Consider the following 27,591-nt stretch of genomic DNA (forward strand, 5'->3'; position numbering starts at 1 on the left):
AAGTATCTTTGAACTTTAGCCTCTAACTTGAAGATTTCAAGATATTATCGAGGGACACAAACTGAATAACTGTGAGATGATGACACACGTCTGAAATGATCAAACACCCACTCGTTCTTATCATTTATTGAGAGACTTCATTGTTCCAAACAGCTGTTATTTCACATAATAAAAGAATCACGTTTGGTTGCAAAGAGGCTGTTTTTGGTCTTTTGCACATCTGGAATGTGTCTTTGATTTAAGGCACAACTGGAGGTAAACTGAGGAGCAAAGGTCTCAGACTGAAGTGCGTTTGTGTGTTTTGGCACATGTTTGGTCTTTGGTAGCTTTTGTTTAGCAGTATGTGAACTTATGAAGCACCGCTTAAAAATGGGAGCGCTAACGTGGCATGAAAACACTGTGCCTCCAAATCGCTTCACATTTTTGGTCTTTAAAACCCATTTTTACATAAAAACCATCATTACAGAGGCAGTAACGTGCATCCCAACAGGAGGACCGCTGTGTGAGTCCCGTGCGGTCTCACTTCTTGGCGTGTTTCTGGCAGATGGCGATGTACTCCAGCACGTCCTCGCTGGAGCCCATAGCCACAGGAGCTCTTTGGTGGATGCTCTCGGGCTGGATGTCCAGGATGTTCTCGAAGCCCGTGGAGGCCATGCCGCCCGCCTGCTCCATGATGAAGGCCATGGGGTTGCATTCGTACAGCAGGCGCAGCTTTGAGCGAGAGGGGAGGGAAGGTGTAAGTGCTCATGAGAAAGTCTGGAAAACTCACAGGCTCGTTCAGCATTTTAGTGCTTGAAGGAAAAAAATACGGAGCCCCGCAGGGGACATGGGAGAAAAAAAAATTAAGACGGACTTTTGCGAGATCTCGCAAAACAAACTTGGGATCTCGCAAAAGACCGTCTTAATTTTTTTTCTCCCATGTCCCCTGCGGGGCTCCGTAAAAAAATCAGATAGATGGTTTATTTTCCAAGTCTGTTTGAAAAGTCACAAATGAACACTGGACCAGGACTTTCTAGAAGAGATTATTCCTCCTGTTCATGTAAAGATCTTCTTTTTGTGCTTTAAATGTAATCGACAGTCTGCTACAATAGTTCATAAACAGGCCTTTTAGTGTAATTTCATATATTTTTTGCACATTTAAACTGTCAGTTAGGGCTGCACGATTAATCGTTAGAAAATCGCGATCTCGACTCATACTTATGTGCGATCTCATTTCCAAATGACAACGATTTAAAAAAAAAAAAAAAAAAAAAAAAAGACGACGACGATTTTACCGCATTTTGATCCGGGACGTAATCTGCATGAAAACAAGCGCTCACTCTTCTTGCTCAACAAATGACAAGGGCGGAGCCTTATACCACGTGATGCAGAAGCTGTGCCGTGTGACGCTAAAATTAGCAGGAAAAAACAAGGAGAGCACGTCAGGGATGACGAGAAAGTGACAGGAGAAAATCCGTCCCGGTCAACCACCCAAACATCAATAACAGGAACCTTATACAGCGCTTCCCTATACACGTCGAACTCCTGCAGGCACAAAGAAATTACGGAGGCTATCACTTATCACCTGACCAAAGATATGGCTCCCATCAACACTGTGCAAAACAAGGGATTTAGGAAAATGATCAACACCCTAGACAAACGCTACACAGTGCCGTCCCGCAACTATTTTTCTATTGTTGCACTACCTGCTCTATACACGCAGCGTCGAGCAACGGTGGAGACGGAATTTCAAGCAGTACAACATTTGGCAACAACAAAACGTGAGACATTTGTTGTTTTTATGTTTATTTATTGTTTTTATGTTCAGTCTCAACTGTTACGAAGTTGATGTGCAGTTAATAAGTGCAATAAATATTTATACTGGAAAAGAAAACCGTGAGAGAATCGTGATCTCAATTCTAAGCCAAAAATCGTGATTCTCATTTTATGCAAAATCGTGCAGCCCTACTGTCGGATGTGTTTTTTGGTTTTAGGAACCGTTACAGAGGAGCTGCTTAATCCTCCTGAATGACCAAAGTTTACTAAATGGTTTTTCTTCAGTATGAGTCAAACTTACGGCCAGCTCAGGTCAGGGGGGCATTTTCCTGCAGACCTCTGGCTGTACCGGCTTCACTTTTCAGAACCAGGAACCAGAATGTCAAAGTGAGCAAGCTGATTTCATCAGCCATAAATAATATCTGCCAGTTAGTGCAGAGTAACAGACTGAAATGCTCATTTAAACCAACGTAACCGAAGCACAAACTACTGGAATTCAATTCTATTCAGTTTTATTTATACAGTGCCAAATTCAACAGTCGCCTCAAGATGCTTTATATTGTAAGGAAGACCCTACAATAATACACACAGAGAGAAACCCAACAATCATATGACCCCCTATGAGCAGCACTTTGGCGACAGTGGGAAGGAAAAACTCCCTTTTAACAGGAAGAAACCTCCAGCAGAACCAGGCTCAGGGAGGGGCGGGGCCATCTGCTGTGACTGGTTGGGGTGAGAGAAGGAAGACAGGATAAAGACATGCTGTGGAATGATCTGTAACTCACAGCAGGTCAAAGTTTCTGTCAGATAATTCAAATAGAAATGCTCCAAAAAGCACCGACAGCACCAACACTTCAAATCTGTGAAGGCGGACAGCAAATCCGTCGCTCAGCTAACTGGACTTTAAACTTTACCAGAGTGGGTGAGTTTAAAAACCTATATTCTACCTGCAGCTGAGTGACAAACTATCGACCCCAAACCATCTATGTACCTGCACAAAAACACTGTAGACATTAGTTCTGCTTGTAATCATTTGTAATCATCTGTGGGAACTGAGCTGATTTTGATCCCAGCCTTGAGGGGCCAATCGAGGAACTCAAGTTTTTACACGTTTTCCAAGTTTTTTTTAAGGTGCTACAGCACTGATGTCACGGACGCCTACACTGCATCCATCTTTTACATACAGCTGCAGGACCTTACCTTTCCCTTGGGGCTTTTCGTATTTCCTGGGTATAAAAAGATCCCTCCATACATCAGCGTTCTGTGCACATCTGCCACCATAGAGCCAATGTAGCGGGAGCCATAGGGCTCACTGCCGTCCTACAGGGGCGTCAAAAACAACATCTGCTTAGTGACGAGGTCTACGGTAAAAATACATCAGTGTGCATTATTAGTATTTAGTGTTTATTGTATATCCAGCATGTTTGTGGATACTGCTGGAATGTATGAATTTCCCCCTGGAGACAAACATGTCTGGACACCTGCGTTACCTGAGGGAACTTCTTGTTCTGCAGGTACTCTGTGACAGCAGGGTCAAAGTACTTTGCATAACCTTCATTCAAGCTGTAAATCTTCCCTCGTTTCTTCATCTTCACATCCCGCTCGACCAGTATGAACTCCCCGATCGCCTAAAGAGCAAAAAGCAGTAACAACAAAAACATGTTTGTAGATAAAATCCGTTTGCAGCATTTCTATGTGGAACACGCGAAACCTTCAAAAGAGCGCTAACCGGGTCGAGCATGAAGCAGTTGACTCCCTGGCCGGTAGAGAGCACTACCATGGTGGCGCTGCCGTAGAGGGCGTAGCCCGCTGCCACGAGGTTCCTGCCGGGCTGCAGAGCGTCCTTCTCACAGGGCTCATCATCTGTGGTCTGAGGGAAACGGCATCAGTCGTGTCATTATTGATTCTGTTGGCTGATTCGACATCAGTGGAGCGTTTGCATTAAAATCAGTTTAGTCCCTGCTTTAAACATCTACAAGTGATGCAGCTGTAAAATCCAATACAAACAGTTTGCCAACACTTTAACTTTTTAAATCAAGAACAAACCAGTTTCATCATAAGCTCTTAACCCTGTGCTAGTACCTTTTTGTAAATGGCAAAGATGGTGCCAATGGAGACGAGACAGTCGATGTTGGAGGAGCCGTCCAAAGGATCAAAGCACACGATGTATTTCCCCTGAAGAAGTAGAAAAACATGCAGTGACTATGTGACGTGTTATATACAAGAGAGAGTTACTTCTACAAAGAGGCGTCTCAACAGCTGCCTTGAAACGCCTCTGGGCAGCGAATCTGAGGCCTTATCTAATTTCACTGATCACCTGGTGATCACCGAATCTGACTGTATCTATGCAACTGTCAGATGTCAGAGAAAATAGTTGGTTTCTGAGTTTGCTCCAAAGGTTTTACAAAGCAGATTTCCCCTGGATGTTACACTCCGGATGATGTGGAATTCACTGTTAAAGGAACTTTTAAAAAGGTCAACTTAGAAATATCTGAATGATCCGTCTCAGTTTTCAGAAAACGTCCCACACAAATAAGATCAGGTTTTTCAGGCTCGATGGGTTCTTAGAGGAACCTGGAGCGTTAAACCCGGTTAGGCTCAAAGTCTCAAATATCTCACCTGGTCTCACACTTACCCTCCTGTCTGGCTCCACTATGATGGCTTTGTCATTCTCTTCAGACACCAGCACGCAGGAGCTGAACGATGACTTGAGCATGTTGATGACCAGATCGTTGGACAGGATGTCCAGCTTCTTCACCTGATCGCCCGTCACATTGGTGCTGCCGGCAATGCCGTAACTGAAAAAAGCAAAAACAAGTGAGCGTGAAAAGTTCACACACACACACACACACACACACACACACACACACACACACACACACACACACACACACACACACACACACACACACACACACACACACACACACACACACACAGATCCACCAGGTAGTAACAAAGCAGTAAGCCTGCCTGAGTGAAACTGCTGGGACTACTTGCGGCTGCTCTGGATACTGAACAAAGACGTCTTTGTGTGGAATTAAATGACAGAGACTTCCTTGTTCAGTCAGACTGGATAAATAAGAGTAACAGAAGCGTGACGCTGCACTTCTGAAACACTCGTTACTCCTCTGAGACGCAGTTCTGCAGGAACAACATGCAACATGTTCTCTTACTTCACATAAACCAGCGGAGATGGTGAAATAAAGACAAATGCAGAAGTGAGCAGGAGCTGGCCCGTTCCCCGACTGGTTCGGGGTAAAAAAAAAAAACAAGTACCGGAGTAATAACCACCTGTGGACCGAAGCATGTCTCATAAAATGGGCGTGTCTGTTCCAGGTATGCGCTTTCTGATTGGCGCAGAGACCCTGGAGCCCTGCGTGCCGCTGAGGGCTTTAGACAGCGCTGCATTCAAGTACGGAACAGTGCTGGCAGGGCCGTAACAGCTACTTCCAAACCGAACGGCGTGTGTAACGCGGCTCACTCACAGGTGGGCGATCCCAGCTTTGCGCACAGCGCTGGAGATGGCCTTCACCGCCGTGCACAGCGAGTTGAGCAGCGTGGTCAGCTCCCCCGTGCCTTTGGCCTTCCTGCCCTGCTCCATGACGAAGCGGGTCATGGTGACCACGTTGGTGTCGAAGGTGCTGCTGTCGGACATGGTGCCGGTGAGTCGCTGGAACTGCGGGTTTGAGGAAACTCTGCAGGATTTAAATGCGGCAGCAACGCGGAACTGCGCGTGGACAGCCGTGGGGGGAGTGTATGTAGCGGAGAGGTGTGGCCCCGCTGTGCACACTGAGCGCTGCAGCGATGACACGATAGTGTTACAAACACAAGGATGTGAGCAGAACAAAGAGAGCTGCACAAGCCCGAGTCCAGACTTTTGTTCCCTGAGAGCGACAGCGCGACACAGATACGAGGAGTGCGGACACGCATTGTTTCTGCGCACGATAGTCAGCGTTTACATTCCTCTTGCGCACACGAACTTTTCAGCGTGTTGCCCTGGATTTTCTCTTTGGAAAGATTAGTGGCTCCAGAGACGCTCGCATGCTCATTTCATACCTCTGACGAGTTTTGCACAGGGAGCTACGGAAGTGCCTCGGTCAGGGTCTGAATGGCGAAACTTGTGCAAATCAGCTGAAGTCATAAAACCATCAGGTCGAACAGAAGCGTGGGAGTGATGATCTGAACTCCTGAAACTCCAGCATGTAGAAAACACCGAGTCAAATGAAAATGCTTCATGCAAACATGAAACTGTACAACATGCTGTGAGTCAGGGCGAAGAGGCTAAAACAAGCCAGTGCAGAGACAGTAGTGCTCATGTCCAGTATGTGGTAGTGCGATGAGCTTCCATTAGAACAGTTTTAATGACGTCTGCAGTGTTTTAACGCTGAGGTTGAAAGATTTTTCTAAAAGTCACTCCAATGCTCTCATGTCCTTATTGTAAGAAAGTCTCACCTTCCTCTTGAACACTTCAGTGCGATTGTGACACTTGAAGATGCTGCAGTGGAGCTGAAAGCCGTTTTTACCACATACTGCTGAAGACACACAAGCAAGCTGTCCATCATCTGTTTCAATAAAACCGAGGAAGAAAGGCAAAATGTGACGAAGCTGCACATTCAATAAAATCCAACATGTACGCCCGTTTGCACGCACACACGGAAACACAAGGATGTTTGTGTAGTTTAGAAGAGACCGAATCAAAACCATGGAGGAAATCTGATCTTCCACAAAACAGTTTCCCAGAGTACTAACATGTATCTGGGGTCACGCTGTCAGAAGATAAAGATATGGGAACAGCTCAAACATACCTGTATGTTGAATCGTTGCTTCACAGAGAAACACTGGTGACATTTCAGACCCGTAAATCTGCTTTTCAGTTCAGTGCAGTGGAATAAACTCACCGAATCTCAACACAAATATAACTCATAATAATTGATTTTCACTCAGGGCAGACTGTGTATGCTTTACCTGACTTAAGTGTAATGAAAAGAGTCAGATGAAGCACTCTGTCTTATAACCTTTCAGCCTTTAATCTCACGTGGCTCTGTAACATACAGTAAACTTCACTGCTGACGAGCATCTGTGACCTCAAAGTACTTCAAGCAAAAATGATCTCTGTAAGCTTAAAACTCATCACCATCTCCAGGCTTTATCTAACTGAGCTGTTTACTTGGTGATGAGACAAAACACTGACAGTTCAGCAACAGCAAACACACTTTTATAAAAATCTACTATGACTGACTGTTTAATAGTCCTTAAGCTCTCAGAGCCAGTCGGCTGTTATCAAAGATGACCGGGATTATATCTATATCCCACATATTCAATAGATTACTGAGCATGAACTCACTTCAGAGATGTTCTCCTGCCTGCAGCTGCGTCCAGCATCCAACCGGTAGCATCAGCAGCACATCAAACCATATGTTAACTTTCTTGGGCTTCCATATGAAGGCTGTGATTGACAGATATAGGTTTTGTAGTAGAAGGGTGAGAAAAAAAAGAAAAGGACAGTCCCATGAAGGCCAGATGTCCCAGTTCTGCACTAGCACTTAAACGCAGCTTACATTTGTGGGTCGGGTAGCGTGAAAAGTGCCCCCCCCCCCACACACACACACGCACGCTTGCACATGTGACGTCATATGTGCGTTTTTTTTTTTTTAAACAATCTGTGATAGTGTTAGACGTTTGTCCTGCAGCACAGGAAGCGTTTAAAGGTGAAAACGATCCGATTTATATACATTAAATTAACATTTGACGCGTAATTATCAGCATTTATTCAAATTTTGATACTTACCATTTGAGAAATAGTTTTAGGTGAGACCAAATTGCTCTGTGTGTAGACACACGTCCGTGTACTCACTCATTTGTAAACTGTGGCTTATGCTATTAAGCTGTAGGGACTGTTTTGCGCACAAAGATGTGCCAACAGTAGCCGTTCAAATAGTAGATCTATATCAGGTCTAATTACATTTGTTTTCTCTAATGAAAACAAAATAAAGACGTTGGCTTTAAATGTGCAATGAAGGTAAACAGTCAGCTGTCAGTGCTGCGTGTTTATTCCACAGACCACATTAGATTCAGGGAGTTTGGCTTCTCTTTGCTGTTAACGCCACTGGTCACCAGATGGCGCTGTCGGGCAAACGCAGCCTCCGGCGGGACGCTGACTCTGTCCAAAGCAGTGAGGATGCGTTTCTGAAACTTGTTGTCATCATGTATCTTTGAAATAATGATCATTTTTATCTACATGTAGGTATTCGTGTGTCTGCCTTAAATATTTAGGTTCATTTAAAAGTGTAAGTATTTTAAAGACCGTAAAAAATGAGCCCCGATAAGATTATCCGACACAGAACAATTAAGAACACTTGATATTAATGCGCCAACTGAAGCCGCTTCCATCTATCGTCCCGAGCTCTATATTGTATCGCGGAAGAGAAACATCTTCGTTAGTTATAGTAAGTTAAAACTATAAAACTTTAACTTTGTAACGTACATGTCTTTTTCTCCCCGGTGTGGTCACAGTTTTACGACACAACGTGTAGACACTGGTTAGCAAACGATGCGCTAACTGCATTAATCTACACGTTTACCTGAGTTTTAAGGTGAGTCCGGAGCGCGCTGTTTGCTCTTCGTGACTCAGCTAGTGTAAGTAGGCCGAGCCCTGTGCGCAGGTAAAGCAACACCTGTGCCTCTAACTGACCTTCACATCAGCTCAGACTGGGCTCCTGGGAGGGCACCGACTGCGCATGACCGCGGGTTAACTTGGAGCCCAGACACGAGCGGACAAGTACAAAGAGGCTGCTGCTGCTGGCGCAGAGGGGACGTACCGTGTGCGGCGGGCACAGACTGGAGCTTTGCACACTTTTGCGCAAAGTTAACGCATTACCCAGCTTTTACCCTGCGAGACTCCGACCCCGAGCACAGAAAGGAGTCCGAGGAAAGGAGCTGCACCTCCAAAGGAGCCCGGGAAGCGTTAGCGTGGGGTAAGTTAAGGTCGCTTTTGCTAATACAAAGTGTGTTTTAAAGTGCTTCAGTTGTCCCAGGTGTCTCTGTGGGCGCGTGTAAGCGTGCACGAGCCCTCTGCTTAATTAATTACGTAAGTTGAGCGTGTCTTCGGTGCGTGTTGTCGGCCAGGTGGTCCTGCAGCGAGCAGACGAGACAATCCCATGAAGCGCTGCTGGTTAAGCTGGATTATATTTAAAGTCAGCTGGTGTTTGGGAGTCCTTCAGGTAATCTGGCGCTGTGTTTTTTCCACTTCCGTCTGCGCTGCGCAGGTGTTATGAGGCTGAACTTTGAGCTCCAAGAGCGGGGAACCGGAGGCGAGGGACGGCGGAGGTTTTCAGGGGGATTCGCCCCTCGAGACCAGTTTCATTAAACTCGCGATTAAATCCACAGTGAGCCGCCTTCGCTCGGATTCAGTGTAAGTCAGGTGTCACCACAGGCTCGCGGACACCTTTAGCTCAAGCGCGAGAACGCAGAAATGTCTTTCGTGGCACTGTTTCCACAGCCGCGTCCTCGTAGCGCAGTGCGTGATGAGCTCTTAACAAAAGAGTCTCCGTGGAGCTCTAAAGGTCACTCAGCAACCCCGAAATGCTGCTAAATGGAACTAGTGTTGGACACGTTTCCTTCTTTGCTACCTGTTTTCATGCGGGGGGGGGGGCTCAGACCTGGATGGTAGTCCCATTGTGCTGGTGAAGAGCTGGGGTCAAACAGAGGGCTCCTCATCCTCTCCTGGCTCACAGGCCTTTCCACTCTTCAGTACAGATGAAGCACTGGGGAATTGATATGTGAAGAGGAAGACTAATGGCCTTGTGAAGCTTCCACTGTGGGGTTGTTGCATATCTCAAGATCCACTTGTCTACACTTAGATAATAAGTGCAGATTTCATCCAGGAGGCCACACAAAGCATTCCTTCAGGGCCCGAATGCCTCGCATTTTGTGGCTTTGCAGAAAGCATCACACTTTCTGCAAAGTCGCTTCTCAAAGCTGCTGCTTTGCTGTTTGTAGCACTGATTAACAGCTTTAATGGGGTTTGAGGGTTAGCGAGTCATTCACTAACCTTAAGGTGGTTAAAGGGCCATCTCGGTGTCTCTAACAGCTCAGGTCTTCTTTACTTCACTGCGGGGAGCTTGTTTCATATTTTCATAAGAATAAACTGAAGATGAGATAAAAATGATATTTCTGGAAGCTTATTGATTTCTAATGCTCTCCTCCTCGGTATCGTGGACATACGGTGGAGGTCTGTGAAATGACGCCTGACTGAGACGACCCTCACATCCGCAGGATCAAAGCCGGGTCTCATCTGCTCAGACGTGTGGCCTCCCCCGCCTGTGATTACGACTCCCACCCCTCCTGTTTGTTTAGAGGAAATGACTTCCACTCCACAGCTCTGTGCGAGCAGCTTGCACGTCACGACTGGCCTCGCTTCTCTTGTGGGTGTTCAGTTTTTTTGTGGAGTCCTTGCCGTGGTGTTTTCTCTGTAATTTTATCTCGAGGGGGTTGCTGAGTTATAATTTTAGTTTTGGTTGAACATCTGTGCATACTTGTCTTGTTTGTGCTTCTCTTGCATGTTTTTGGTTCTAAAAATAAAGCTGCTCTGCCTGGGTTCACTTGAAAATGTTAGTTTTTGCGTGCGTGCACGTGAAGCTTCACTGCTGGGTAACCCCGAAGAAACCACTCTTACTGGCTGGACTGGAGGTGAAGGGAGTCGTCACAGCTGCTCGGCTTTAACGTGTGGGATGAGGACCTACATGAGCCTCGGGGTCTGCCCTGTTATTACAAGATCAAATGTACTTTAGTTTGAGTGGAAGATCCACTTAAACTAAAACCATAAGAGCCCCCTCCTGCAAAAACAAGAACAGCCCAAGATGCATTTGAGAGGATATAAATGTGTTCATGGAGATCTTAGATAAGACGTTTCACAAAGGACACAACGGCCGCGACTGTCGGAGCCGGGGCTCGAACCGGCAACCTTCCCATTACAAGACGAGCCGCCAACTCTTGAGCCACCATCGCCCCCATTTCACACACAAGTAGCACTTATGTGTTGGCAGTTTGTGGCAACAGTTGGTAGTGTGTCTTGTAACTGGAAGGTTGCCGGTTCGAGCCCCGGCTCCGACGGTCTCATTCGTTGTGTCCTTGGGCAAGACACTTCCCCCGTTGCCTACTGGTGGTGGTCAGAGGGCCCGGTGGCGCCAGTGTCCGGCAGCCTCGCCTCTGTCAGTGCGCCCCAGGGTGGCTGTGGCTACAATGTAGCTGCCATCACCAGTGTGTGAATGGGTGGATGACTGAATGTGTAAAGCGCTGTACAAATACAGGCACCATGAAGCCTCTATAATGATTCACAGCTTTATTTAAGGACATGATGAAGGTGACACTGCTTACTCTGTAAATGAGCTTCTCTGAATCTCACCCATTCTGCAGTGAGCTATTTGTGATCTTGGCTTTTTAATTTCTAAACAATGAAACTGTCTGGTTTCTAACCACCTTTACCAATAAACTGGGATCATTACTGGCTCAAAATTGAGTTTCTGGTTGGTGACTGACGCTGAAGCCCAGCTGGTCTGCATAGTGTTAAGGCAAAGAGTTATTATTGCCTTTAGTAAGAATAAGTCAGAGTCGGGGAACACTGGAGATGAGCAAAAGAGCTTCAAGTTGCTGTGAAGCTGCCGTCCTGCAGCTCTCTGGGCAGTTGTTGCAGTTATTCTGAAGCATCGGCTGGTATGAAACTGGTGCTGCACCTCCACTCACAGTGCATGAGTTTTGGATGTAAATAAAACCTTTTAAAAACACCAGTGGACCGGCTGAAATGAAAAGGCTTGCATAGCTGATTCTAAGTAAAGGCGATCTTCAGGGAGTCCTCACAGATTTCCAGCAGCTCGGAGCAGCTGCCAAGTCGGCACCACGCTGTTTGCAAATTTGCAAGGAAGTTATTACCGCGGTGATCAAAGCTCTGGCAGGACCGCGCGAAATTCTTTTCAAATCAGTTCTTGTGGATTTAGCAGCTTAATGGAGTCAGAGTGGCCTGAGATGGATTGGGAGACATTTGTGTGTGTTGGCACAGATTGTAGAGGAGGCTGTGAGGTGTGTTGGACTGATGCTTAAAGCAGAGGTGAGATTATTTAGTTTCTTCTACAGATGTTTGGTGTCTGGGGATTAACGCATTAGATGCTTAATTGTTTGGTTGTAGTTTTGCATGGATGACTTGCAGCTGGAGTTATTCTGCACAGCCAACATTTTGGGTGATTCAGCAGCCCGGCGAGGCCGACGGTAAACATGATCCCGGTCGCTTCTACCTGCAGAGATTATGAAACAAACCAGGTGAAGTTGTTGTGACTTTGAATTTCACTGACAACTTGCATAAGAACAAGCGGACACATGAGCTATCACGATGAATGTCAGCGGCCCGCCAAAGAGCCCCGGATAGTGTTTTATGTTGTTCCGCCTGCTGATGATTCATTTCTGCATGCTTCAACTTGCGAGATTCTCGTTGGGTAGAAGATTGCTGCGGCGAACATGAAGGAGTGAAGCTTTTTGCTCTCTGTGGCTGGGATTAACCCTGCCTAAACCTCGGAGTGCGTTTCACAAAGATGTTTTGTTTCCTGGTATGTTAATCTCGTTCTTTCTTTCATGCTCCCTCACAGTCGTCACATGCTCGTCGTATCACAGACGATCAATAAGGATCATTGACCTCTGACATTATGAAATTAAGAGTTTAAATGAGACGTTTTTGTTTCTCAGCTTCGGCTCCTCACAGACTTCGTTTCTTTAAACCACCCGAGCTGTTGGGACAGCAGCAGCTTTGTGACGGGGTCTTCTACTTAATATTTGTGTTGGTGTCGGCTGTGGAAAACTCGATCTTTGCAGTGCTGATGGGACCTTTTGAATCAATGTGCCGGGACGACGCCCTCGTGGAAACGCGCTCTGCCTGACAAGACTTGCAATAAATGATTGTTTTTAATTTTCACTTTGATGGGAGGAGTGATGGTGCGTGGAACTTGAGGCTAAAGCGGGAACACCGTTACACACCAACCCTTACAGGGGAAGGAAGTTATTCTTCCAGTGTGGAGCTGACGCCTCACACACTCATCCAGTGTGGCATTCTGGGAAATCAGTTTTCAGCTTGCTCGTTTTTAGTAAACAAGTTTTTGTTCTCGAGTCGCACAAATATTTCAGGGCATGTATAAATGTTTATTACTCCAGGCACCTGTTTGTGGAGGTTTCAGATCACAGTGCTCGTGTCGTGTAAGAGTCTGTTAACCTTCTAGGATAGAAGTAAATGTGACTTTGATTTCATTTGGACCTGTCGGTATTAAAACATTTGAATAAATGTTTAAGGAAATCTTTGGATTATAAAATAACTGGAGGGTTTTTTTTTGTTTTAAGAAAAATGACTAAAAACCTTTATTTTATGTTAAAATAAGTATAAATAATTGGGTGGCATTTATTAATTTGTGCAGTTTTTCTCTTATCAAGGTGAAAATTTGAATATTATTGATATGATTTATATTTATTGGAGCAGAACAAATACTTGCTAATAAAAATCTCGGTAAATGGTCATAAAATCAAAATCTGAACGATGAAACCAACAGAATCATTAACATCACCAAGACTTTCATATAGAGTCGTTCACATGGTGACCACCATCTGTCCATGAAGCCATGTCGTCAGTTTTCCGAGCAGAAAAGCTCTGAAAGTTCAGCTGTTCCTGCACCGTCGTGGCTTACAGGTGTAGCACCTGCAGCAGGTGTAGCACTGGTTCATGTGCTGGTGAAGGACTGTTGCTAACTTCTCTCCTCATATTCACAGAAGCCGTTTTCTACAGCATATTTCATAATTCTTTGAGAAAACTTCATTAAAACTGAAAGTAAGAACTATTGTATGGTGCATCAGGCGCTGGCAGCTGACTCCCTTTTGTGGTGCATGTAGATCAGAAACGATGGCGTCCAACACACGAGACGAGCTATTAACCCGTCTTCTTGTTCCAACCACAAAACTCTGGAGCTGCAGGCGGGGAGCAGCGGCACATTCGACTCCTCTGAACCAAACATCCTTTGCTCTGCACGTCAGGGGGAAGCGTCGCTTCTTAAAAACGTCTCACCCGCAGCCTGTCATTATCCTTTCAGAGCTGCTGATGAATGAAAGGTGAGCAGTCTCAGAGAGGAGGGAGCGAGAAATCCCACACGTTTCTTGTGCATTAAGCAGGACAAGGCAGGTGCAAAGGGGATTCAGGGCTCAGTTGATACTGTGATAATCCCTCAGCTATGCAGGCATGCACAGACTCTGCTTGTCAAGTCGAAGCATTCCACAGTCCGGGGGTCTGACGAGGCTTCACGTTAGCCAGAACCTGACCTGCTGATTAGAGATGCAGCCAGCTGTGCGCGGGACACATTCAAGCCTCGTTTGCATACAAACCTTAGCATGAATGTAATACAAATGTCTTCATTCTTGGTTCATTGTTTGTTTTTTGAGGGAAATGGATGATGCCCATTTTTGTGAGCAGAGTAGTGTACAGTAAAGCACTTTAAAAATACACCTTAGCGCTCATTATTTGAGAGTTTTGCCTTGTGCAGCTTTTTTTGCTGGCAGCTCTCGGTCTGAATCTCCCATCATCCTCTGCAGCTCAGAAAGGGCTGAGTTTGTTCCCTGTCAGGGATGCCGCTGTTTACGGCCGAGAGCCTCGGCCCAGTGGTCACCGTGCTGCTCATATTACAGCCTCCCTCACTGGCTGCTATTGTCAGGTTACTCTGTGTGTGTGTTCAGCGTTTGTGTGGCCGTGCTGCGATTGGCTGTGCCGTGTGAGACGGCGCCGGGTGACGTCTCTGCTGTAATCCCTCGTTTCTCTCTGGTAGCGCTGGCTGCTCTGTGCCAGCTGCAGCTCTGTGAAATGCTTTCACAGGTTTCTAACTGAGGAAGGTGAGTAAAAGGTGCAGCAGTTACCAATACAGCTGTTGTAGTATTATTGTTTTGGTTTTTTAAGTTGTGTTTAGTTTCTAAAACTTGCTGGTGCAGGTTTTAACGTTTGCATGGTGGGACCAGTGAATGTTATCAGAAGGAGATGTGGGGAACAGGAAGCTTGAGTCATGGTCGTAGTCACAGTTCGGGTGTTGTTCATGTAAGCATCTGATCCCTGGTTTGGAAAGCCAGCTGAGCTTGTAACCTGGGTTTGAGTTCAGATTTACACTGGGATGTTGGTGCACATAAACTGCTCAGATGAACCTGGATCGTGCTCTTACACATTTCTCATGTCACATGCCATTACCATTATCTGACCAGAACGTGGATGCTGATGTGCGTGTAAACAAATTATCCAGGAGGAACGCAGTGAAGTCTGCGTGTGGAGATGCTGCCGCTGTGTGACGGTGTTACTGCAGCTGCTCGGGAGATAAACCTGCGTGAAACGCTGCTGTCGTTGCTCTGACTGCAGAGAGCACGTAATGTTAAATGCTGCTAGTACAAGTCATTCACTTTATCTGCTTGTTAGTGTGAACGGTTCAAGGGTACAGCCGGGGTTTGCTGGGCGAGGGGGTTTGTTGTGTCTACAGCTGCCACTCGGCACATTCCGACTCTCGGGGCTCTGCAGCTGTCTGAAAAGTTTTGGCATCTTTAATGAGACGCAGGCTGATGTGACTTGTTTTTCTTGGGTGCTTTCAAAACCAACCTCCTCCTGATCGCTTGCAGAGTGATGCTGTGTTCAGTCATGTGACCTTGTAGTTTTTAGCATGTTTTTGAACTGAGAGATGCACTACACAGTTGCATTGTGGCCTCACCACAAGAAGTGGTTGTAGACGAGAGATGAGATGAATGGATGAAGGCGGTTAAAGAAGAGCCACGAGGACTTTATTTCCTACCGCGTGTTGATTCAGGAGGACCAGAGTCACTGACATTGTGTGATACGAGTTACAGCTGAGTCCACATTAAAGCCTGAACAGTGCTCGAGTTGTTTTTAGGGTCAATACAGAAGTAATAAATCTGATTACATCAGTAAATGAAGCGTAATCGACTTCACACATGCTTACCTGAAGGCACTGCTCAGCTGTGAGGTGTAGTCAGCTACATGTGCTGCACACTGGGCTGTATGGCTGTAGCATGCAGTGGCAAGGTTTCCCTACTACCCCATTATGTTTAGTTTAATAATTAAAAACGGCTGTACACCAGCACTGAGCTGATGGTGATTAACCAGTGCATCTGTTTATCTGTGGGCCAAAATCCTCAACGTTTAATCCTCCTGGTTTCTCTGGAAAAATCCTTCATGAGGAGAGAGCTGGTTGCCTCTCTGCCACGTCTCCGTCTTGCCTAAACTTGGCAACGAGTACTTGAGGACCAAATGCAGAAAAGCATTAAAAGGAGTTCAGGTGAGAAAGTGAAAGACGCAGCCTGTACCTGTATGGAGGGAAACTGTAGCATTCATTTGTCTCATTTAAATGTGATGTGTAGAGCACGGCCGACAGTCTGTGGAGCTTCATGCAGTTTAAGAACAGGCAAAGATGTGGGTTACGATCCCCCACACAGACCCTGCACAGCAGCTGTCCTCTTGGCCTGTATCAGGTCACTTTATCAGATCTACTGTAATTGCAAGCTGCAGGAAAGGCAGGAAACTCTTTGTATGCTTTGCATCCTTGTGGAAGTAATCAGCCGGACATTTGGGAATTTTTTTGCAGCGTCACAAATTGTGGCAGTTTGTAACACAGATGGCAGCCATTTGTGCAAACCTGCAAATCGACAGCGATGCGCGTAAGTGCGAGGAGCACCTCCGGTACAGTGAACTCTTTCAAGCTGTGGTAACAAATTGTCGTAGAGGTCGTTGCATCAGTTTCAGGAACTTTCCACAGGCAGGTGACGAAGCTCCGTGAATATAGAAACACCTCTCTTCATGAAAGCCGTCTGTGGTTACATGCCTCTGATTTGGTGTATAAACACCGTCCTGAAGGAGGTCGGGCGTTTCACTGTTAAACTTCAGCAGTAAACCATTTCCTGTTGCGGTCAGCTGGGCTTTGTTTACAGTGGAGATGGACTCCCTGCTGGCACCGTTGATCTTATCTGGGCTGGTTAATGTTCCTGTCAGCACACATGGGCACGTTTTCATATGAGGCTGCGCTCCCACACCTAAACTTTGAAGTGGGGACGAGTATCGATGATAAATTTGATAGTGATGAACTTTGAAATGGTGTTACTATAGCGACCGGTTTACAGCGTTTGGCTGTGTGTGTCCTCATCGCTGTGGTGGGGTGACGTAGGCTTGCTAATGGCCTGGCATCCTCTCAGGTTTCAGCCTCCACAAAGTGACGGGCACATCACCATGGCGATACCAGTCCTCGTTCCCCTGTAGTGGAGAGCATTAAAGGTCCTGCATACTTCAAATCCACACTGCAGCAGCTGAGAAGGATGTATGACGCGTGAAGATGGGAGTGGATGCAGGTCCATCAGAAACCTCCTACGTGATCATCTCAGATTCAGTTCTTATTAGGAATGATGTAAAATTTCAGCTCCTTTTAATTCTTTGGGTTTTATAAACCATTTAGAGAAAATTAATCGTCTGTTAGGCAGGAACAGACATGCACAAGCTTTACTCATCAATCTACAGACTGCTGCACACCTGCTGCTGCACACCTGCATCCTCAGGCTCGTGTGGTGTGTGGGGCCACAGATCGTTTAGATGGAACAAGCTCACAGATGTGAATGTTCTTCATTAAGGACATGTTTGAAATCCATTGATGGGCTTGTTGTCTGAGTAAACAGAAGTAATTCTCGCTGACGTTGGATGCTGCGCGTTGTGTAATTAGTTTTATTTGTTCTAATCACACGGCTCAGACGGTAACGCTGTGGGAAAGGAAAATTACCCATCAGGACGCGGCTTTGTTGGTTTAAGGTGTTAGCAAAGCAGTAATTGGGTTATGTTGTGCATAAATCTCTGATCTTGTCGTTGTTGAAAATGGTCTCGCTCGATTAACATCGTCTTTGTTGGGAGAAGCAACCGTAAGCTCGTATTCAAAAGCTGCAGTCGTGAACATCTGTCTTATCGTACTGTAAATATTGTACTTTGGTAGTCGTGCACAGTAACCATTAGTCCTGGATGGGGGGGCTCGTAAGATGTCACGTGCCAGTGACCCACGCCCACAGTCAAGTGGAGCTGCTTTGCTTATTCAAAGCAGAGAGCAGGTTGTTGTTTCAGCGCGCTGGCTGATGGCAGCGCTGCTGTTGTGATGAAGGAAGCGGAGAACAGTTTTCTGTTGCTGCTCTAAAATCACTTTGTTTGTTTTTATTGTACTTTTTAATTGTTATGGACAGTTTGTGTCTTTACTGCACTTTTTAAACAGCTGGTGCGTGTTAGCAGCAGCAGCTCGAGGTTAGCACGTGAAGATCGGGCAGATCTGACTTTGTTTTGTTTTCTCCCAAGTTCTGTACGATTACCTTGGTTTTGTTGTTCTTTAAACACATCCAGACCCCAGTGCAGTGCTGAGGGTCACACACAGGCCTGCTGCCCGACCCACAATACTCCTGACCATAATGGCTGTCCCTGGGAGCGGTCAGCCCTCGAGCTAGAGGATCCTCGTTGTTCTGGCTATGCATGGCCAAGCTCAGTGAATTCAAGCCTGAGCACCAGACACATGCCTGCAAGCTCCCCTCCCTGCACTGGCTCTACAGGCCCTGGTTTTTACTTCCATACAAGTTATCCAGAGTCCATATCATGACCCACGTTGTAGTTTGTAAATACATGCTTTTAGTCTGTGTCCTGGGAGACCCTGCCAGGAGCCTCTGTCCGTGCCAACACATCCCCCCCCATCTTGTGTTGGGTGGCTCGGTCCAGCGTTGGAGCTCGGGTGAAGAGCGCAGATGACTGAAGCAGCTGCTGCTCTAATATGTCCCAAGGAGTCAGCTGAGGTGGTTCTTGGATGCTTCTCTTGGAGGTTTTTGTGGGAATACTCAGAGGTGACACCCAGAACCCACTGGAGTTCTCGGGGTTGTGCAGAGGGTCATCTGGCTTGGGAACGTCATGGGATGCTTCAGATGCAGCCTGCTGCCACAGGAATCGGATAGATGAATGCAGTAGACTTTAGCTACAGTAGTTAATGTTAATCCTCCAAATTGATCAATTTGTTTGTCCAGTTTTATTTTTGCAGGTCTGTTTGCTTCGAGTTTGGTTCTTGAAGGCGCAGAGTGTGTTTGTGGCGTCTCAGCTTAATGGTCTGATAATGACAACTCTGCTTAATGGGTTTATTTGATAGAGCCACTTTAGAGTTGCAGCGTGGCGATCACTTTTCCACTGAGCTCATTTTAAACAGAAACGGGCCGAGTTTTGTTTCCTGTTAGGCTTTGGCCACAGATTTCCACCAGTATCGGTTTTATCTGCTGTTACTGGTCGATGCATCTGCTCTTCCTTCCTGTCTTTTGCATATTCAGTGACATCTGCCACCAGACTGCTCCCACATTGTTCTTGCCCTCCAGTGAAGCTGAAATAATAGAAGAGCACAGGCCAACATTCGAGTCAATATTTGCTCATGAGCTGTACCTTCTGGCCTCTGTTTTAGAGAAGCTTATGTTATAATTCATAATGAACTCTGTTCTGTTAAAAGTCAGAATAAGGTTGGACACCCAGCTGGAGTTATGAGGAGATTCATCCCAGCAGGACAATAATCTCCTGAGGAAACAGCTTCCTGTTACTTTGGCTACTTCAACAGCAACCAGACCAGATTTGCATTTTAGTTCAGGACCAGACGTTAGTTCAGACGTTAAAGATGGCTGCTGCATGTTTGTTTGTAGTCCTGTTTTCAGGGCTCATGATGAGAAAATCCCCCATCTCTAAGTGTGAGGCTGATCTGTGATGCACCTACAGGCTGTCAGGTCTGAAGTCTTCTCTGCTTCCTGTGTTTAACTGGAACAGGAAGAGCTCAGGTTGTCTCATCAGTCTGCAGAGAAATGCAGAGTCACTGGTGCACAGGTGTAAATGCAATAAATGCACTGCAGCGAGGATTCAGCGCAGTGATGTAAACCCTACATCTGTCATACAGTATCGTGTACTTACAGCAGCATTTCTATCTCTGATAAGACAAACACAGATCTACCACTGAGTATGTCTGCAGTGTAAATGTGCAGCAAAGTTCAGCAAGCCAGAAACAAAACGGATGCTTGAAGCTGAGATGAAATATTCGGGCAGTCATTCTTGGACGGATTGACGAGTGTGGGAATTTGACTCATCGCTGTCAAAACACGCTGTCAGTTTAGCAAATATGACTGTTCACAGGTAGGAAAAGCCGGACAGCAAAAGTTACTCTGTCATTCCTAAAGGTGACACAAAACATTCCCAGAATGAGTTCATCCCTTTGTTTTGGTGGAAGTGGCGATCCTCCCAGCGAACAGACGCCCTCCACAATGCCACAGTGTTTCCAGAGGAATGCTGCTGCTATTGTTGACCGGGATGACTCCCGCTGGGAAGACCGCCCCGCCTCGCCCCCTCAGCCCTCCACTGCCAACACAATACAATGTGTTGCATTATACCTATGAAGGCATGCTACTGTTTTCATAGCCTGCGACCCTGCGAGGCCAAGATAATGAAAAGGATAACACGGAAGTCATTAGTTAGTCCCACAGTTATTCCCACTTCCTCCACCCAGCGATGGCTGGGAATCCGACGCGAGCCCGACCGTGCAGATGAATTTACATCTGCATTAAATGTCCAGAGCTTAGTCTTAGCCCCGAATTCATGTTATGAATGTTTAGAGATGTGCGTGATTTACTAGCTGCAAAATAAATGTGAAAGTTTTCCGACTCGGAGCGGTTTTCGTTGGTTAAACATCGCTGATGATGTCCTCTGCAGACGTCTCGTCTGTCTTCACCTGGAGCGGCGTCTCGCTGAGCCAGACACCCATTTGGTGTTTAACGACTTCCTGAAGCTGCTGAGGTTTGCTGTAACGAGCCGTGCTGTCAGGGTTGGAGGTTGCACCTCTCACTGATTCCTTTTTCTGGCTCTGATCTTAACGCTCTGCTTTACGCTTGTTAATCGTATATGTTAAATTTAAATTGTGTAAACTTGTTCTCGAAGCAGATAATGAGACTTTTTAAGGCTTGTTTGGGAGGTTTTATCTTTTGTGGGTCATGGTTTTGTTTGAATTTGGCGTGTCCCCCACTTTTATTTGGTGGTTCCTTTTCTGCTTCCCCTCTTGGGAACAAATTAGACTTTCAGATTAGGGCGTCAAGTGACGTGTGGACGGCTTCAAGCGCTGTTGATGCTAACGGGGAAAACGGGAGAGGTTAGTGCCTGGTCATTACTGTCATCCCTCCCAAAACACCCCCCCTTCTCTCCCTGTACTTTCCTCCCCCTCCCTCAGTGGAACAAATCATTTAGCTAATGGGATTAATCCTCTCTCCCTGCCTCCCCCCTCCCTCCTTTCCTCTCTTGTCTTCTTTCTTTTCTCAAGTCCATCCTTGAGTTCCTCTTTCTTCTTGGCAAACACTTCGTGTCATTGAAAAGCTTTAGAGGGAACACTGAATTAACGAGGACTAAATGCAGGATTTGGGAGCCTCGATCACCTTCCTTGTTACTAAACGTTCTCGTTGCTGTGATCATATAAATGAGGAGTCTTTTCTCCAGACGACCCCTCAGTTGGGAGCCAGAATAAACTCTTAATCGCTGTATTTAGGCTGCTTTGTCGTCCCAGTAACAGAGTAGGGATAACGGCCAGCCCCCGAGATGGCATGCTCGATATCCCCGATGACAAATGACGCTAAAGCCAGTTAATCAGGGCTAGCACTGATGTCACCACATTAACCTCTCCATGACAAACAATGAGGCCAGCTAAGAGCGCACAAAGGCAGCCAGCGTCGGGACCAGCTGGGGCGGACACGCTCAGCAGATGGACATTAATATATTCTACATTACATTTAAATTGAGGCTTTTATTTAGAAGCTGAACTACAGGATCTGTAATAACTCAAGAACAGAGTTTACTCACATTAACTGACTCACTGCTCTCTGACCAGGTATGAGCTGCAGAGTGGTTAACCGACTGAGAGTTAAGAACCTGGGGTTTATTAATACGATTAATACGGTGATGATGGTGAGATGTGATAATAGGACTTAAAACGTATTCATTTGATTTATTTGTACTGGTCTTCTAGGCTCAGTGCAACTCTACTGCGTACTGTTATTTACAGTCAAGCTAGTCCACCTCACACATGCTGCTGGCGCTCCACCTTGCTGCTGGCGCTCCACCTTGCTGCTGGCGCTCCACCTTGCTGCTGGCGCTCCACCTTGCTGGCTCCCTTGCTGGCGCTCCACCTTGCTTAAATCAGCACTTTGTCTCCAGTATCCGTTCCAGCTTCTCCAGACTGGATCGATAATCTGTCGAAATATCAGAAGAAGTGTGAAGGCAGTTTTTAGGCCATTAAATGATCTTTGAGTTGCTGGTGGAGGTGGAGCAGGTCGCCTACTAACCGGAAGGTTGCTGATTCGTTCCCTATCCTGCTCAAGGATACTAACCCCATGTAGCTCTCTGATGCATCCACCGGTGTGTGACCTCTGCAAATGGGAGGATGTACAAGTTGTGTAAAGCTTTGAGTGCTCAGAGTAGAAAAGCGCTATACAAGAACCAGTCCATGTACCGTTAACAAATTCCATGTGTTCTGTCCGAGGTGGGACTGCAGAGAACTCAGGATGTGTGGGCAGCTAACCTTCTGCCCAAAGGCTGATTCCTGGAGTCATAGTTACAATAGATAATTATCAACAGGCAAAGTCCACAAACGAGCAGCAGCAGGTCTGATGCTGCTTCATAACTGGTGCTTGTGAGGCTGTTTCATACTTCCTGACAGTAAGGCTGTTTTGTTGTGAGGGGAAAATGAAAACAGACGCTTGTTTTCAGGAGTTTTCGGCTGTAACTTTGGCTGCTTGTTAAAACCTGCGTGCTTGTTGTTTGCACAGTGATTCGCTGCTTTCTGTTACGTCTCGGTCATGATGAGATTTCTATCAAACTGAACGGCCAGCTGCTTTCAGTAGCCGAGTGTTCAGTGGAAAACACTTTATCGTGTGGAGGCGGTTTCATGCTCCCCTTGTGCTTGAAAGCCTGAATCTGGCAGGTGTCTTTTGTTCCCGGGACCTGGGCCGCGGCACAGCTGGGACTGCAGCCCCCAGAGATAAAACTGCCTCTTCAGGGAGTCCTGATTGATTCTGAAAGCAACCCGCATAAACACACAGCCTGCGTTGTAACAGCTTTGTGGTGGTTTGACGATACAGTGAAGTGCAGCAGAGCTGCTGTTGTGCTTCTAAGCAGTGCGTGGGATGGGACTGCAGCTGTTAAAGTACTGTAATTATTTAAGGTGTGTTATGCTAATTTCTAGTTACATACTGGAATTGCTAAACTCAGAGTAGCTTTGCATGATTCAGAGTTCAAAATACTCCAAATAAACCTTATTTCTGTTACGCGGGGCATCAGGGTTTCTTCTGATTGGCTGCCCCTCATAAACAGGATTGAAATGCAGGTTGGTGGGCTTCTGTGCCTGAACACAAAATGACCTAAATGTACACAGGAAGAGTTGAATAGGTCCATTTTATTTGAGACAAAGTTTTATTCAGAGATGTAGGTCGGCTTAAAAAAGGAATGTGAAACAGACTGACGGGGAGAATAAGTGAAAGATACCAGGCTGTGGGTGTGGGTGTGTTGCTCGTGACCCTGAACCCGGTCTTGCTTTTATCTCCACAGCCTGCGCACTTTCTTTCATGTGTTTTCTGAAGAACAAGCAGCTGCATTCTTAGTGCCGCTTTAGAAACTCTGAGCAGTTTCCACAAATGTGTGTTAGCTGTGCAGATTTCTTTAAGGTTTCCACCAATAAGAAGCGGCGCCTGTAAACACACCAGTGCATGCCCATCAGCAAGTGTGCCGATAAGAGTTTATTTTCTCTTCCATGCTGCATGATCCGTAAACCTACACTTTTCTGATAATGCAGCAGTCGTCTGGAGCATGTGGGCCTCGTATCTGTGGAGATATGAAGCTTGTGTATTTTTGTAACACGAACTTTACGCTGTGAAAGAGTGTATTAGCGCCCCTAAACCCTGCACAAACAGACTCCATAAGACAACTGAAGGTGGGAAAGTCCAGTGGATGAGTCCTCTGAGCCTTTCCAGCCCCCAGGGGCGGGTCCTTGTCCCCATTCTAACCAGGAACATGACTTAAACTGCGTTGCTCTAATGGCCACCAGGGGGCAACACCTTGAATTGCACAAAAGAGTTTATGGACTCAGGTTCTTATTTTAAGGTTATACTGAATAAAGCATGTTAATATATTTTGATTATTATAAGTGTCAGTAAGTGATGCTCACACATCACCTGCTGGTTTTACTCGGTTCTGAGAAAATCACGTTTTTATCTGTTTAATGTTGGGAAAAACCAACGAGTTTAGACTGTCAATAAAAATGACCGTCCGCATCCTCGAACCTAAAGGACCTGCGAGCGCTTCTCGTCTGTGCTCGCTTTGTTCTTTTCCAGTTCTGGGAAAAAACTCAACTTGTATTTAATGCAGATGGTCCAGTTCTTGTTTTAAGCCCATCGGCGCGGCCGCGCGTGGTTGGAAACTGTTTCGCATCTACAGTTTTGAGGGAGATGCCTCTTAAATTTCTGTAAGTAGAAATATGCAACAAAAACAAACCATTTTTAATTTTGTTTTGTAGTTTAGTGCACTTTATTGCAGTTTATGTAGTTAATATGTATGCATTAAGTCCATAATATTAAAATTTATGATATAATTAATATATAGCAACTTGAAACACTCTACAGCATGTAGTTCTGGGCTTCAAAGGGGCCAACATCCAAAAACAGGTGTGAACTCAGCCTGCCTCATCGACATGCAAAATCAGCTTTCAGCAGTAGCTGCAGCTCATTAGCTTACATGCATGTGTGACAGTGATATCTCTTATTACTGTGGGTCAGGGAGGACGCTGACCTGCATCTCTGTACGTTACAATGCTCCACAGCTGCAGCTCTCCTCCGCCTTCCCCTGGCTGTGATCCGGCTCAGTGGGACTCATTAACGCCATAATTGGCCCACCGGCTCAAGTGTTTGGAGCTCGCTGAAAAGGAGGGAAAAGTAGTTTATTAATAATTACAGCCTCCAAAAATATTCCTGAGATCGTTTCTGTTCAGGTAACACAAACTGCAGAAAAATACGTGGAGGCTTTGTTTCTTTAAAAGAAGCTCATGGTTTTATTTTACCCTCTCGTTTTGGCGCCTCTTGGCTTCTTCGCTCCACCACATGTTGTGATCACTTTAATTAGCTTGTCGTTCATTGTTCGGCAGCTGTCGGAGGAGAAGGGCAGCGCAGGAGGCAGCGCTGCATCTCATTGGTCCGTCTCCAAAAGGTCGTCAGAGTGGGCTCGCTTGGCACAAAAGCAAACACGGGAGCACTTAAGTCGGAATTTCTCCCACAATGCGTCTTTGAGCGAGCTGACAACATGAGTGAAAGCTGTGGGAGGGACCGCCTCTCTCTCTGGAGGTTGCATCTGAGCGCTGTGGCGTGTTTAGAGCAAACACAGACGTGTGAGCTGTGAAGGTGTCCACGCGGCTCGTACCAAAACTTTAGTGTTTGTAGAGAAGCCGGAAGGCTGACGTTTGTCTTTGTTCTGATTCGTTGCACCTCTCACATGTTTGGAGTTTACGTTGTGGTTGGCTGACTCTTTGTTTTATTGAATTAAATTAAAGGTGATCGACGAGTTTCAAAGTAAAGGTGAGTGCATAACACGCCTTGTAATTAAGGCTCATTCATGTGGTTTCGCTGTTGGGTAACACGAGAACAAACCCAGTGATCTGTGTGCTGAATCACGATGGCCCAATAAAACCAGTTTGAACTGAAGGATGAGTTTCAAAGTAAACTGTTCCGACTCACTGCTCTGCAGGAAACTTTAGCTTCAGTAAAATCAGTCATGTTTGTTGTTCTAGTCATAGATGTGAACTCCATTAGATGGAGAACAACCTCTGTGCAAAGCATGTAATTTAAAAGTAACTTGGTGCCTCCACCGGCTGCGAGTGATGGGCGGTGTTCACCGGCCCATAGCTCCACTCCGCCTTAGTGACTCCACTCAAGAGCTGAACAAATAAGCGGCTCCAGCCTGTCCTTGGTCAAGAGCAGGCCAGACAGAGGAGGACCTGTGGGGGGGGGGATAAAGAGAAAACCAGAGTGGACACAGTGATCCGGGGAGACGGCGTCTTCTGTAAAAGCAGCTCACAGTTTTAACTCTTAGAGCGCAGAAAGAGACGGATGTGTTGATCTGTGGCGTTTTGGTTTTTATGTTTCACATCTTTCAGCAGTAACCTGGAGCTGAGTCTTGTTCCTGCAGGGGGCAGTGTTGTCAGCAGGAAGGCTTCGTGTGAGTGCAAAGACTGGGTGACCTCTTAAATCTGTGCTCAGGACGGCAGTGAGGCGAACAGGCTGATTAATGGCGTACCACGGCGTCTGCAGTAAAGTCTTCTTTTCCCTCTTTATTGTTCGGTGCTGGAGGAGCGGCGAGCGAGACAGAGGTGTAAACGGGTGTTTTGCTGATTCCTTGAGGCTGAAAATGACCTTTTTTAACTCACTCAGTAGTTCATCCAAAAACAGTTACTGGTGCAGCTAAATGTTTTTCTCACTGCAAACAAATTATTAACTCAAATAAGCTGAAGGACGGACAGTTTAGAGCCTGGCAACTTTGGCATGTTTAAAGCAGCTGATTGGCTCTTTGGCTGCAGGCGAGGAAGTAAAACTTGGAGGAATAAATCAGAGCAGAGCTGAAGTTTCTCCGTCCTGGCAGACAGAAAGCATATGCCAGTGTAATAAACACCAAATTCACTCAGCTGTGAGCTTATTCTTCATTTTGTAGCCCTCAAGGTCTAATTTCTTTATTTGTTCAGAGCTGTAAGAAGGAGGAGGAGGGACCCTGACAGACCTGCAGGGTCTGCTGTTTGTGTGCATTCGATGGTCTTGCACCGAATTCCTTTGTAGGGACTCTGAACCTCTGGAGAGCAGCTGTCGAGATAAATGGCTGAAGCAGATAAAGTCGATTCCTAAAATAAAGGGACAGCAATCAAAGACGCTTCTGCACCATGTCGTCCTCTCTTGGCTCTCTTGGAGGGTATGACGAGGAGCCACGCTGGGGGGCTAAAGGCATCTGTGTGCACTCAAAGGTGCAATGATAGGAAAAAAGCTCAAGACCCCAACAAGCTGCATTGTTAATGGCTGTGAAGAGGACATTTAACACAATATTTAGGAGCTGCCACACGATGTTACCCTTATTAGGCGCTAGCTAAACTACAGTACATATTTACTGTGTGGCACCAATGCCATGTTTGCATGTGTTACAAGCTAAATGTCAGTTTTCGGTCATATTCCTCTGACCTGTACATGCACCGCACACAGATGTTGGTTTTCATTAACATTTGAACTAAAACCTCAGACGTGAACGCGGAGCGTCGGTGCGGTGGGGGTGGCCTGTTAAAGGCTGAATGTTTACACGGTGCTTGGCCACTTGAGCGCTGAGTTTAAACACAATATAACTGAACAGACTAAAGGAAGGATTGATGCAGCATGGAGCACAAACAGCCTGCACTGAGACTGTAACTAGAATAGATCTGCATATTTTTAGGATGGCCTATTACGCTCTGTTTAAACGCTTCGGTTATAAGCGCAGCTACACTCCTTTTGTGGTGAAACGTACACAGAACTCTTGATATGCAAGTACACTTCAAAAACGAGTATGAATGAAAGGTTGGAGGCACTAATTTAAACCGAGCAGGCACACTGTGGTTTTAAAATGCAGTGCTGTCTGTCTGATAAGTGCAGGTTAACGTCTGGAAGAAGTGAACCAGCGACTGCCTCGTCTCACAACAT

At 46.1% G+C, this 27,591-nt stretch overlaps 2 protein-coding genes across 8 annotated transcripts in view; one reads left to right on the plus strand and one right to left on the minus strand.

Moving 5' to 3' along the window:
- Nucleotides 1-110: 110 nt before the first annotated feature.
- LOC120716201 (fructose-1,6-bisphosphatase 1-like) lies at nucleotides 111-8,450 on the minus strand. 4 transcript variants are annotated; one of them, XM_040003646.1, is made up of 8 exons: nucleotides 8,340-8,450; nucleotides 7,103-7,204; nucleotides 4,391-4,553; nucleotides 3,838-3,930; nucleotides 3,485-3,625; nucleotides 3,237-3,383; nucleotides 2,956-3,075; nucleotides 111-711 (listed from the first exon to the last, which is right to left on the minus strand). In XM_040003646.1, exons 2-8 carry the CDS (start codon nucleotides 7,138-7,140, stop codon nucleotides 520-522), a joined length of 894 nt encoding a protein of 297 aa, XP_039859580.1. In that variant the 5' UTR covers nucleotides 7,141-7,204; nucleotides 8,340-8,450; the 3' UTR covers nucleotides 111-519. The 4 variants fall into 4 exon arrangements, with proteins under 4 accessions (XP_039859580.1, XP_039859579.1, XP_039859577.1 ...); XM_040003645.1 differs by lacking the exons at nucleotides 7,103-7,204; nucleotides 8,340-8,450 and adding an exon at nucleotides 6,211-6,442; XM_040003643.1 differs by lacking the exons at nucleotides 7,103-7,204; nucleotides 8,340-8,450 and adding an exon at nucleotides 5,244-6,092.
- A 75-nt stretch (nucleotides 8,451-8,525) lies between these two features.
- kank1a (KN motif and ankyrin repeat domains 1a) overlaps nucleotides 8,526-27,591 on the plus strand; it is a 48,713-nt gene continuing 29,647 nt past the window's right edge. Inside the window, exon 1 of one of the 4 annotated variants that reach the window (XM_040003640.1) lies at nucleotides 8,526-8,732. The gene's annotated coding sequence lies outside the window, so the exon portion shown is untranslated. Of the gene's footprint in view, nucleotides 8,733-8,838; nucleotides 8,979-27,591 lie in introns of those variants that run through there. The other 3 variants (XM_040003636.1, XM_040003638.1, XM_040003637.1) reach the window with 3 other exon arrangements.

The sequence above is a fragment of the Simochromis diagramma genome, unplaced genomic scaffold, assembly GCF_900408965.1.
Source record: "Simochromis diagramma unplaced genomic scaffold, fSimDia1.1 OVJJ01000583.1, whole genome shotgun sequence".
Classification (NCBI taxonomy): Eukaryota; Metazoa; Chordata; class Actinopteri; order Cichliformes; family Cichlidae; genus Simochromis; species Simochromis diagramma.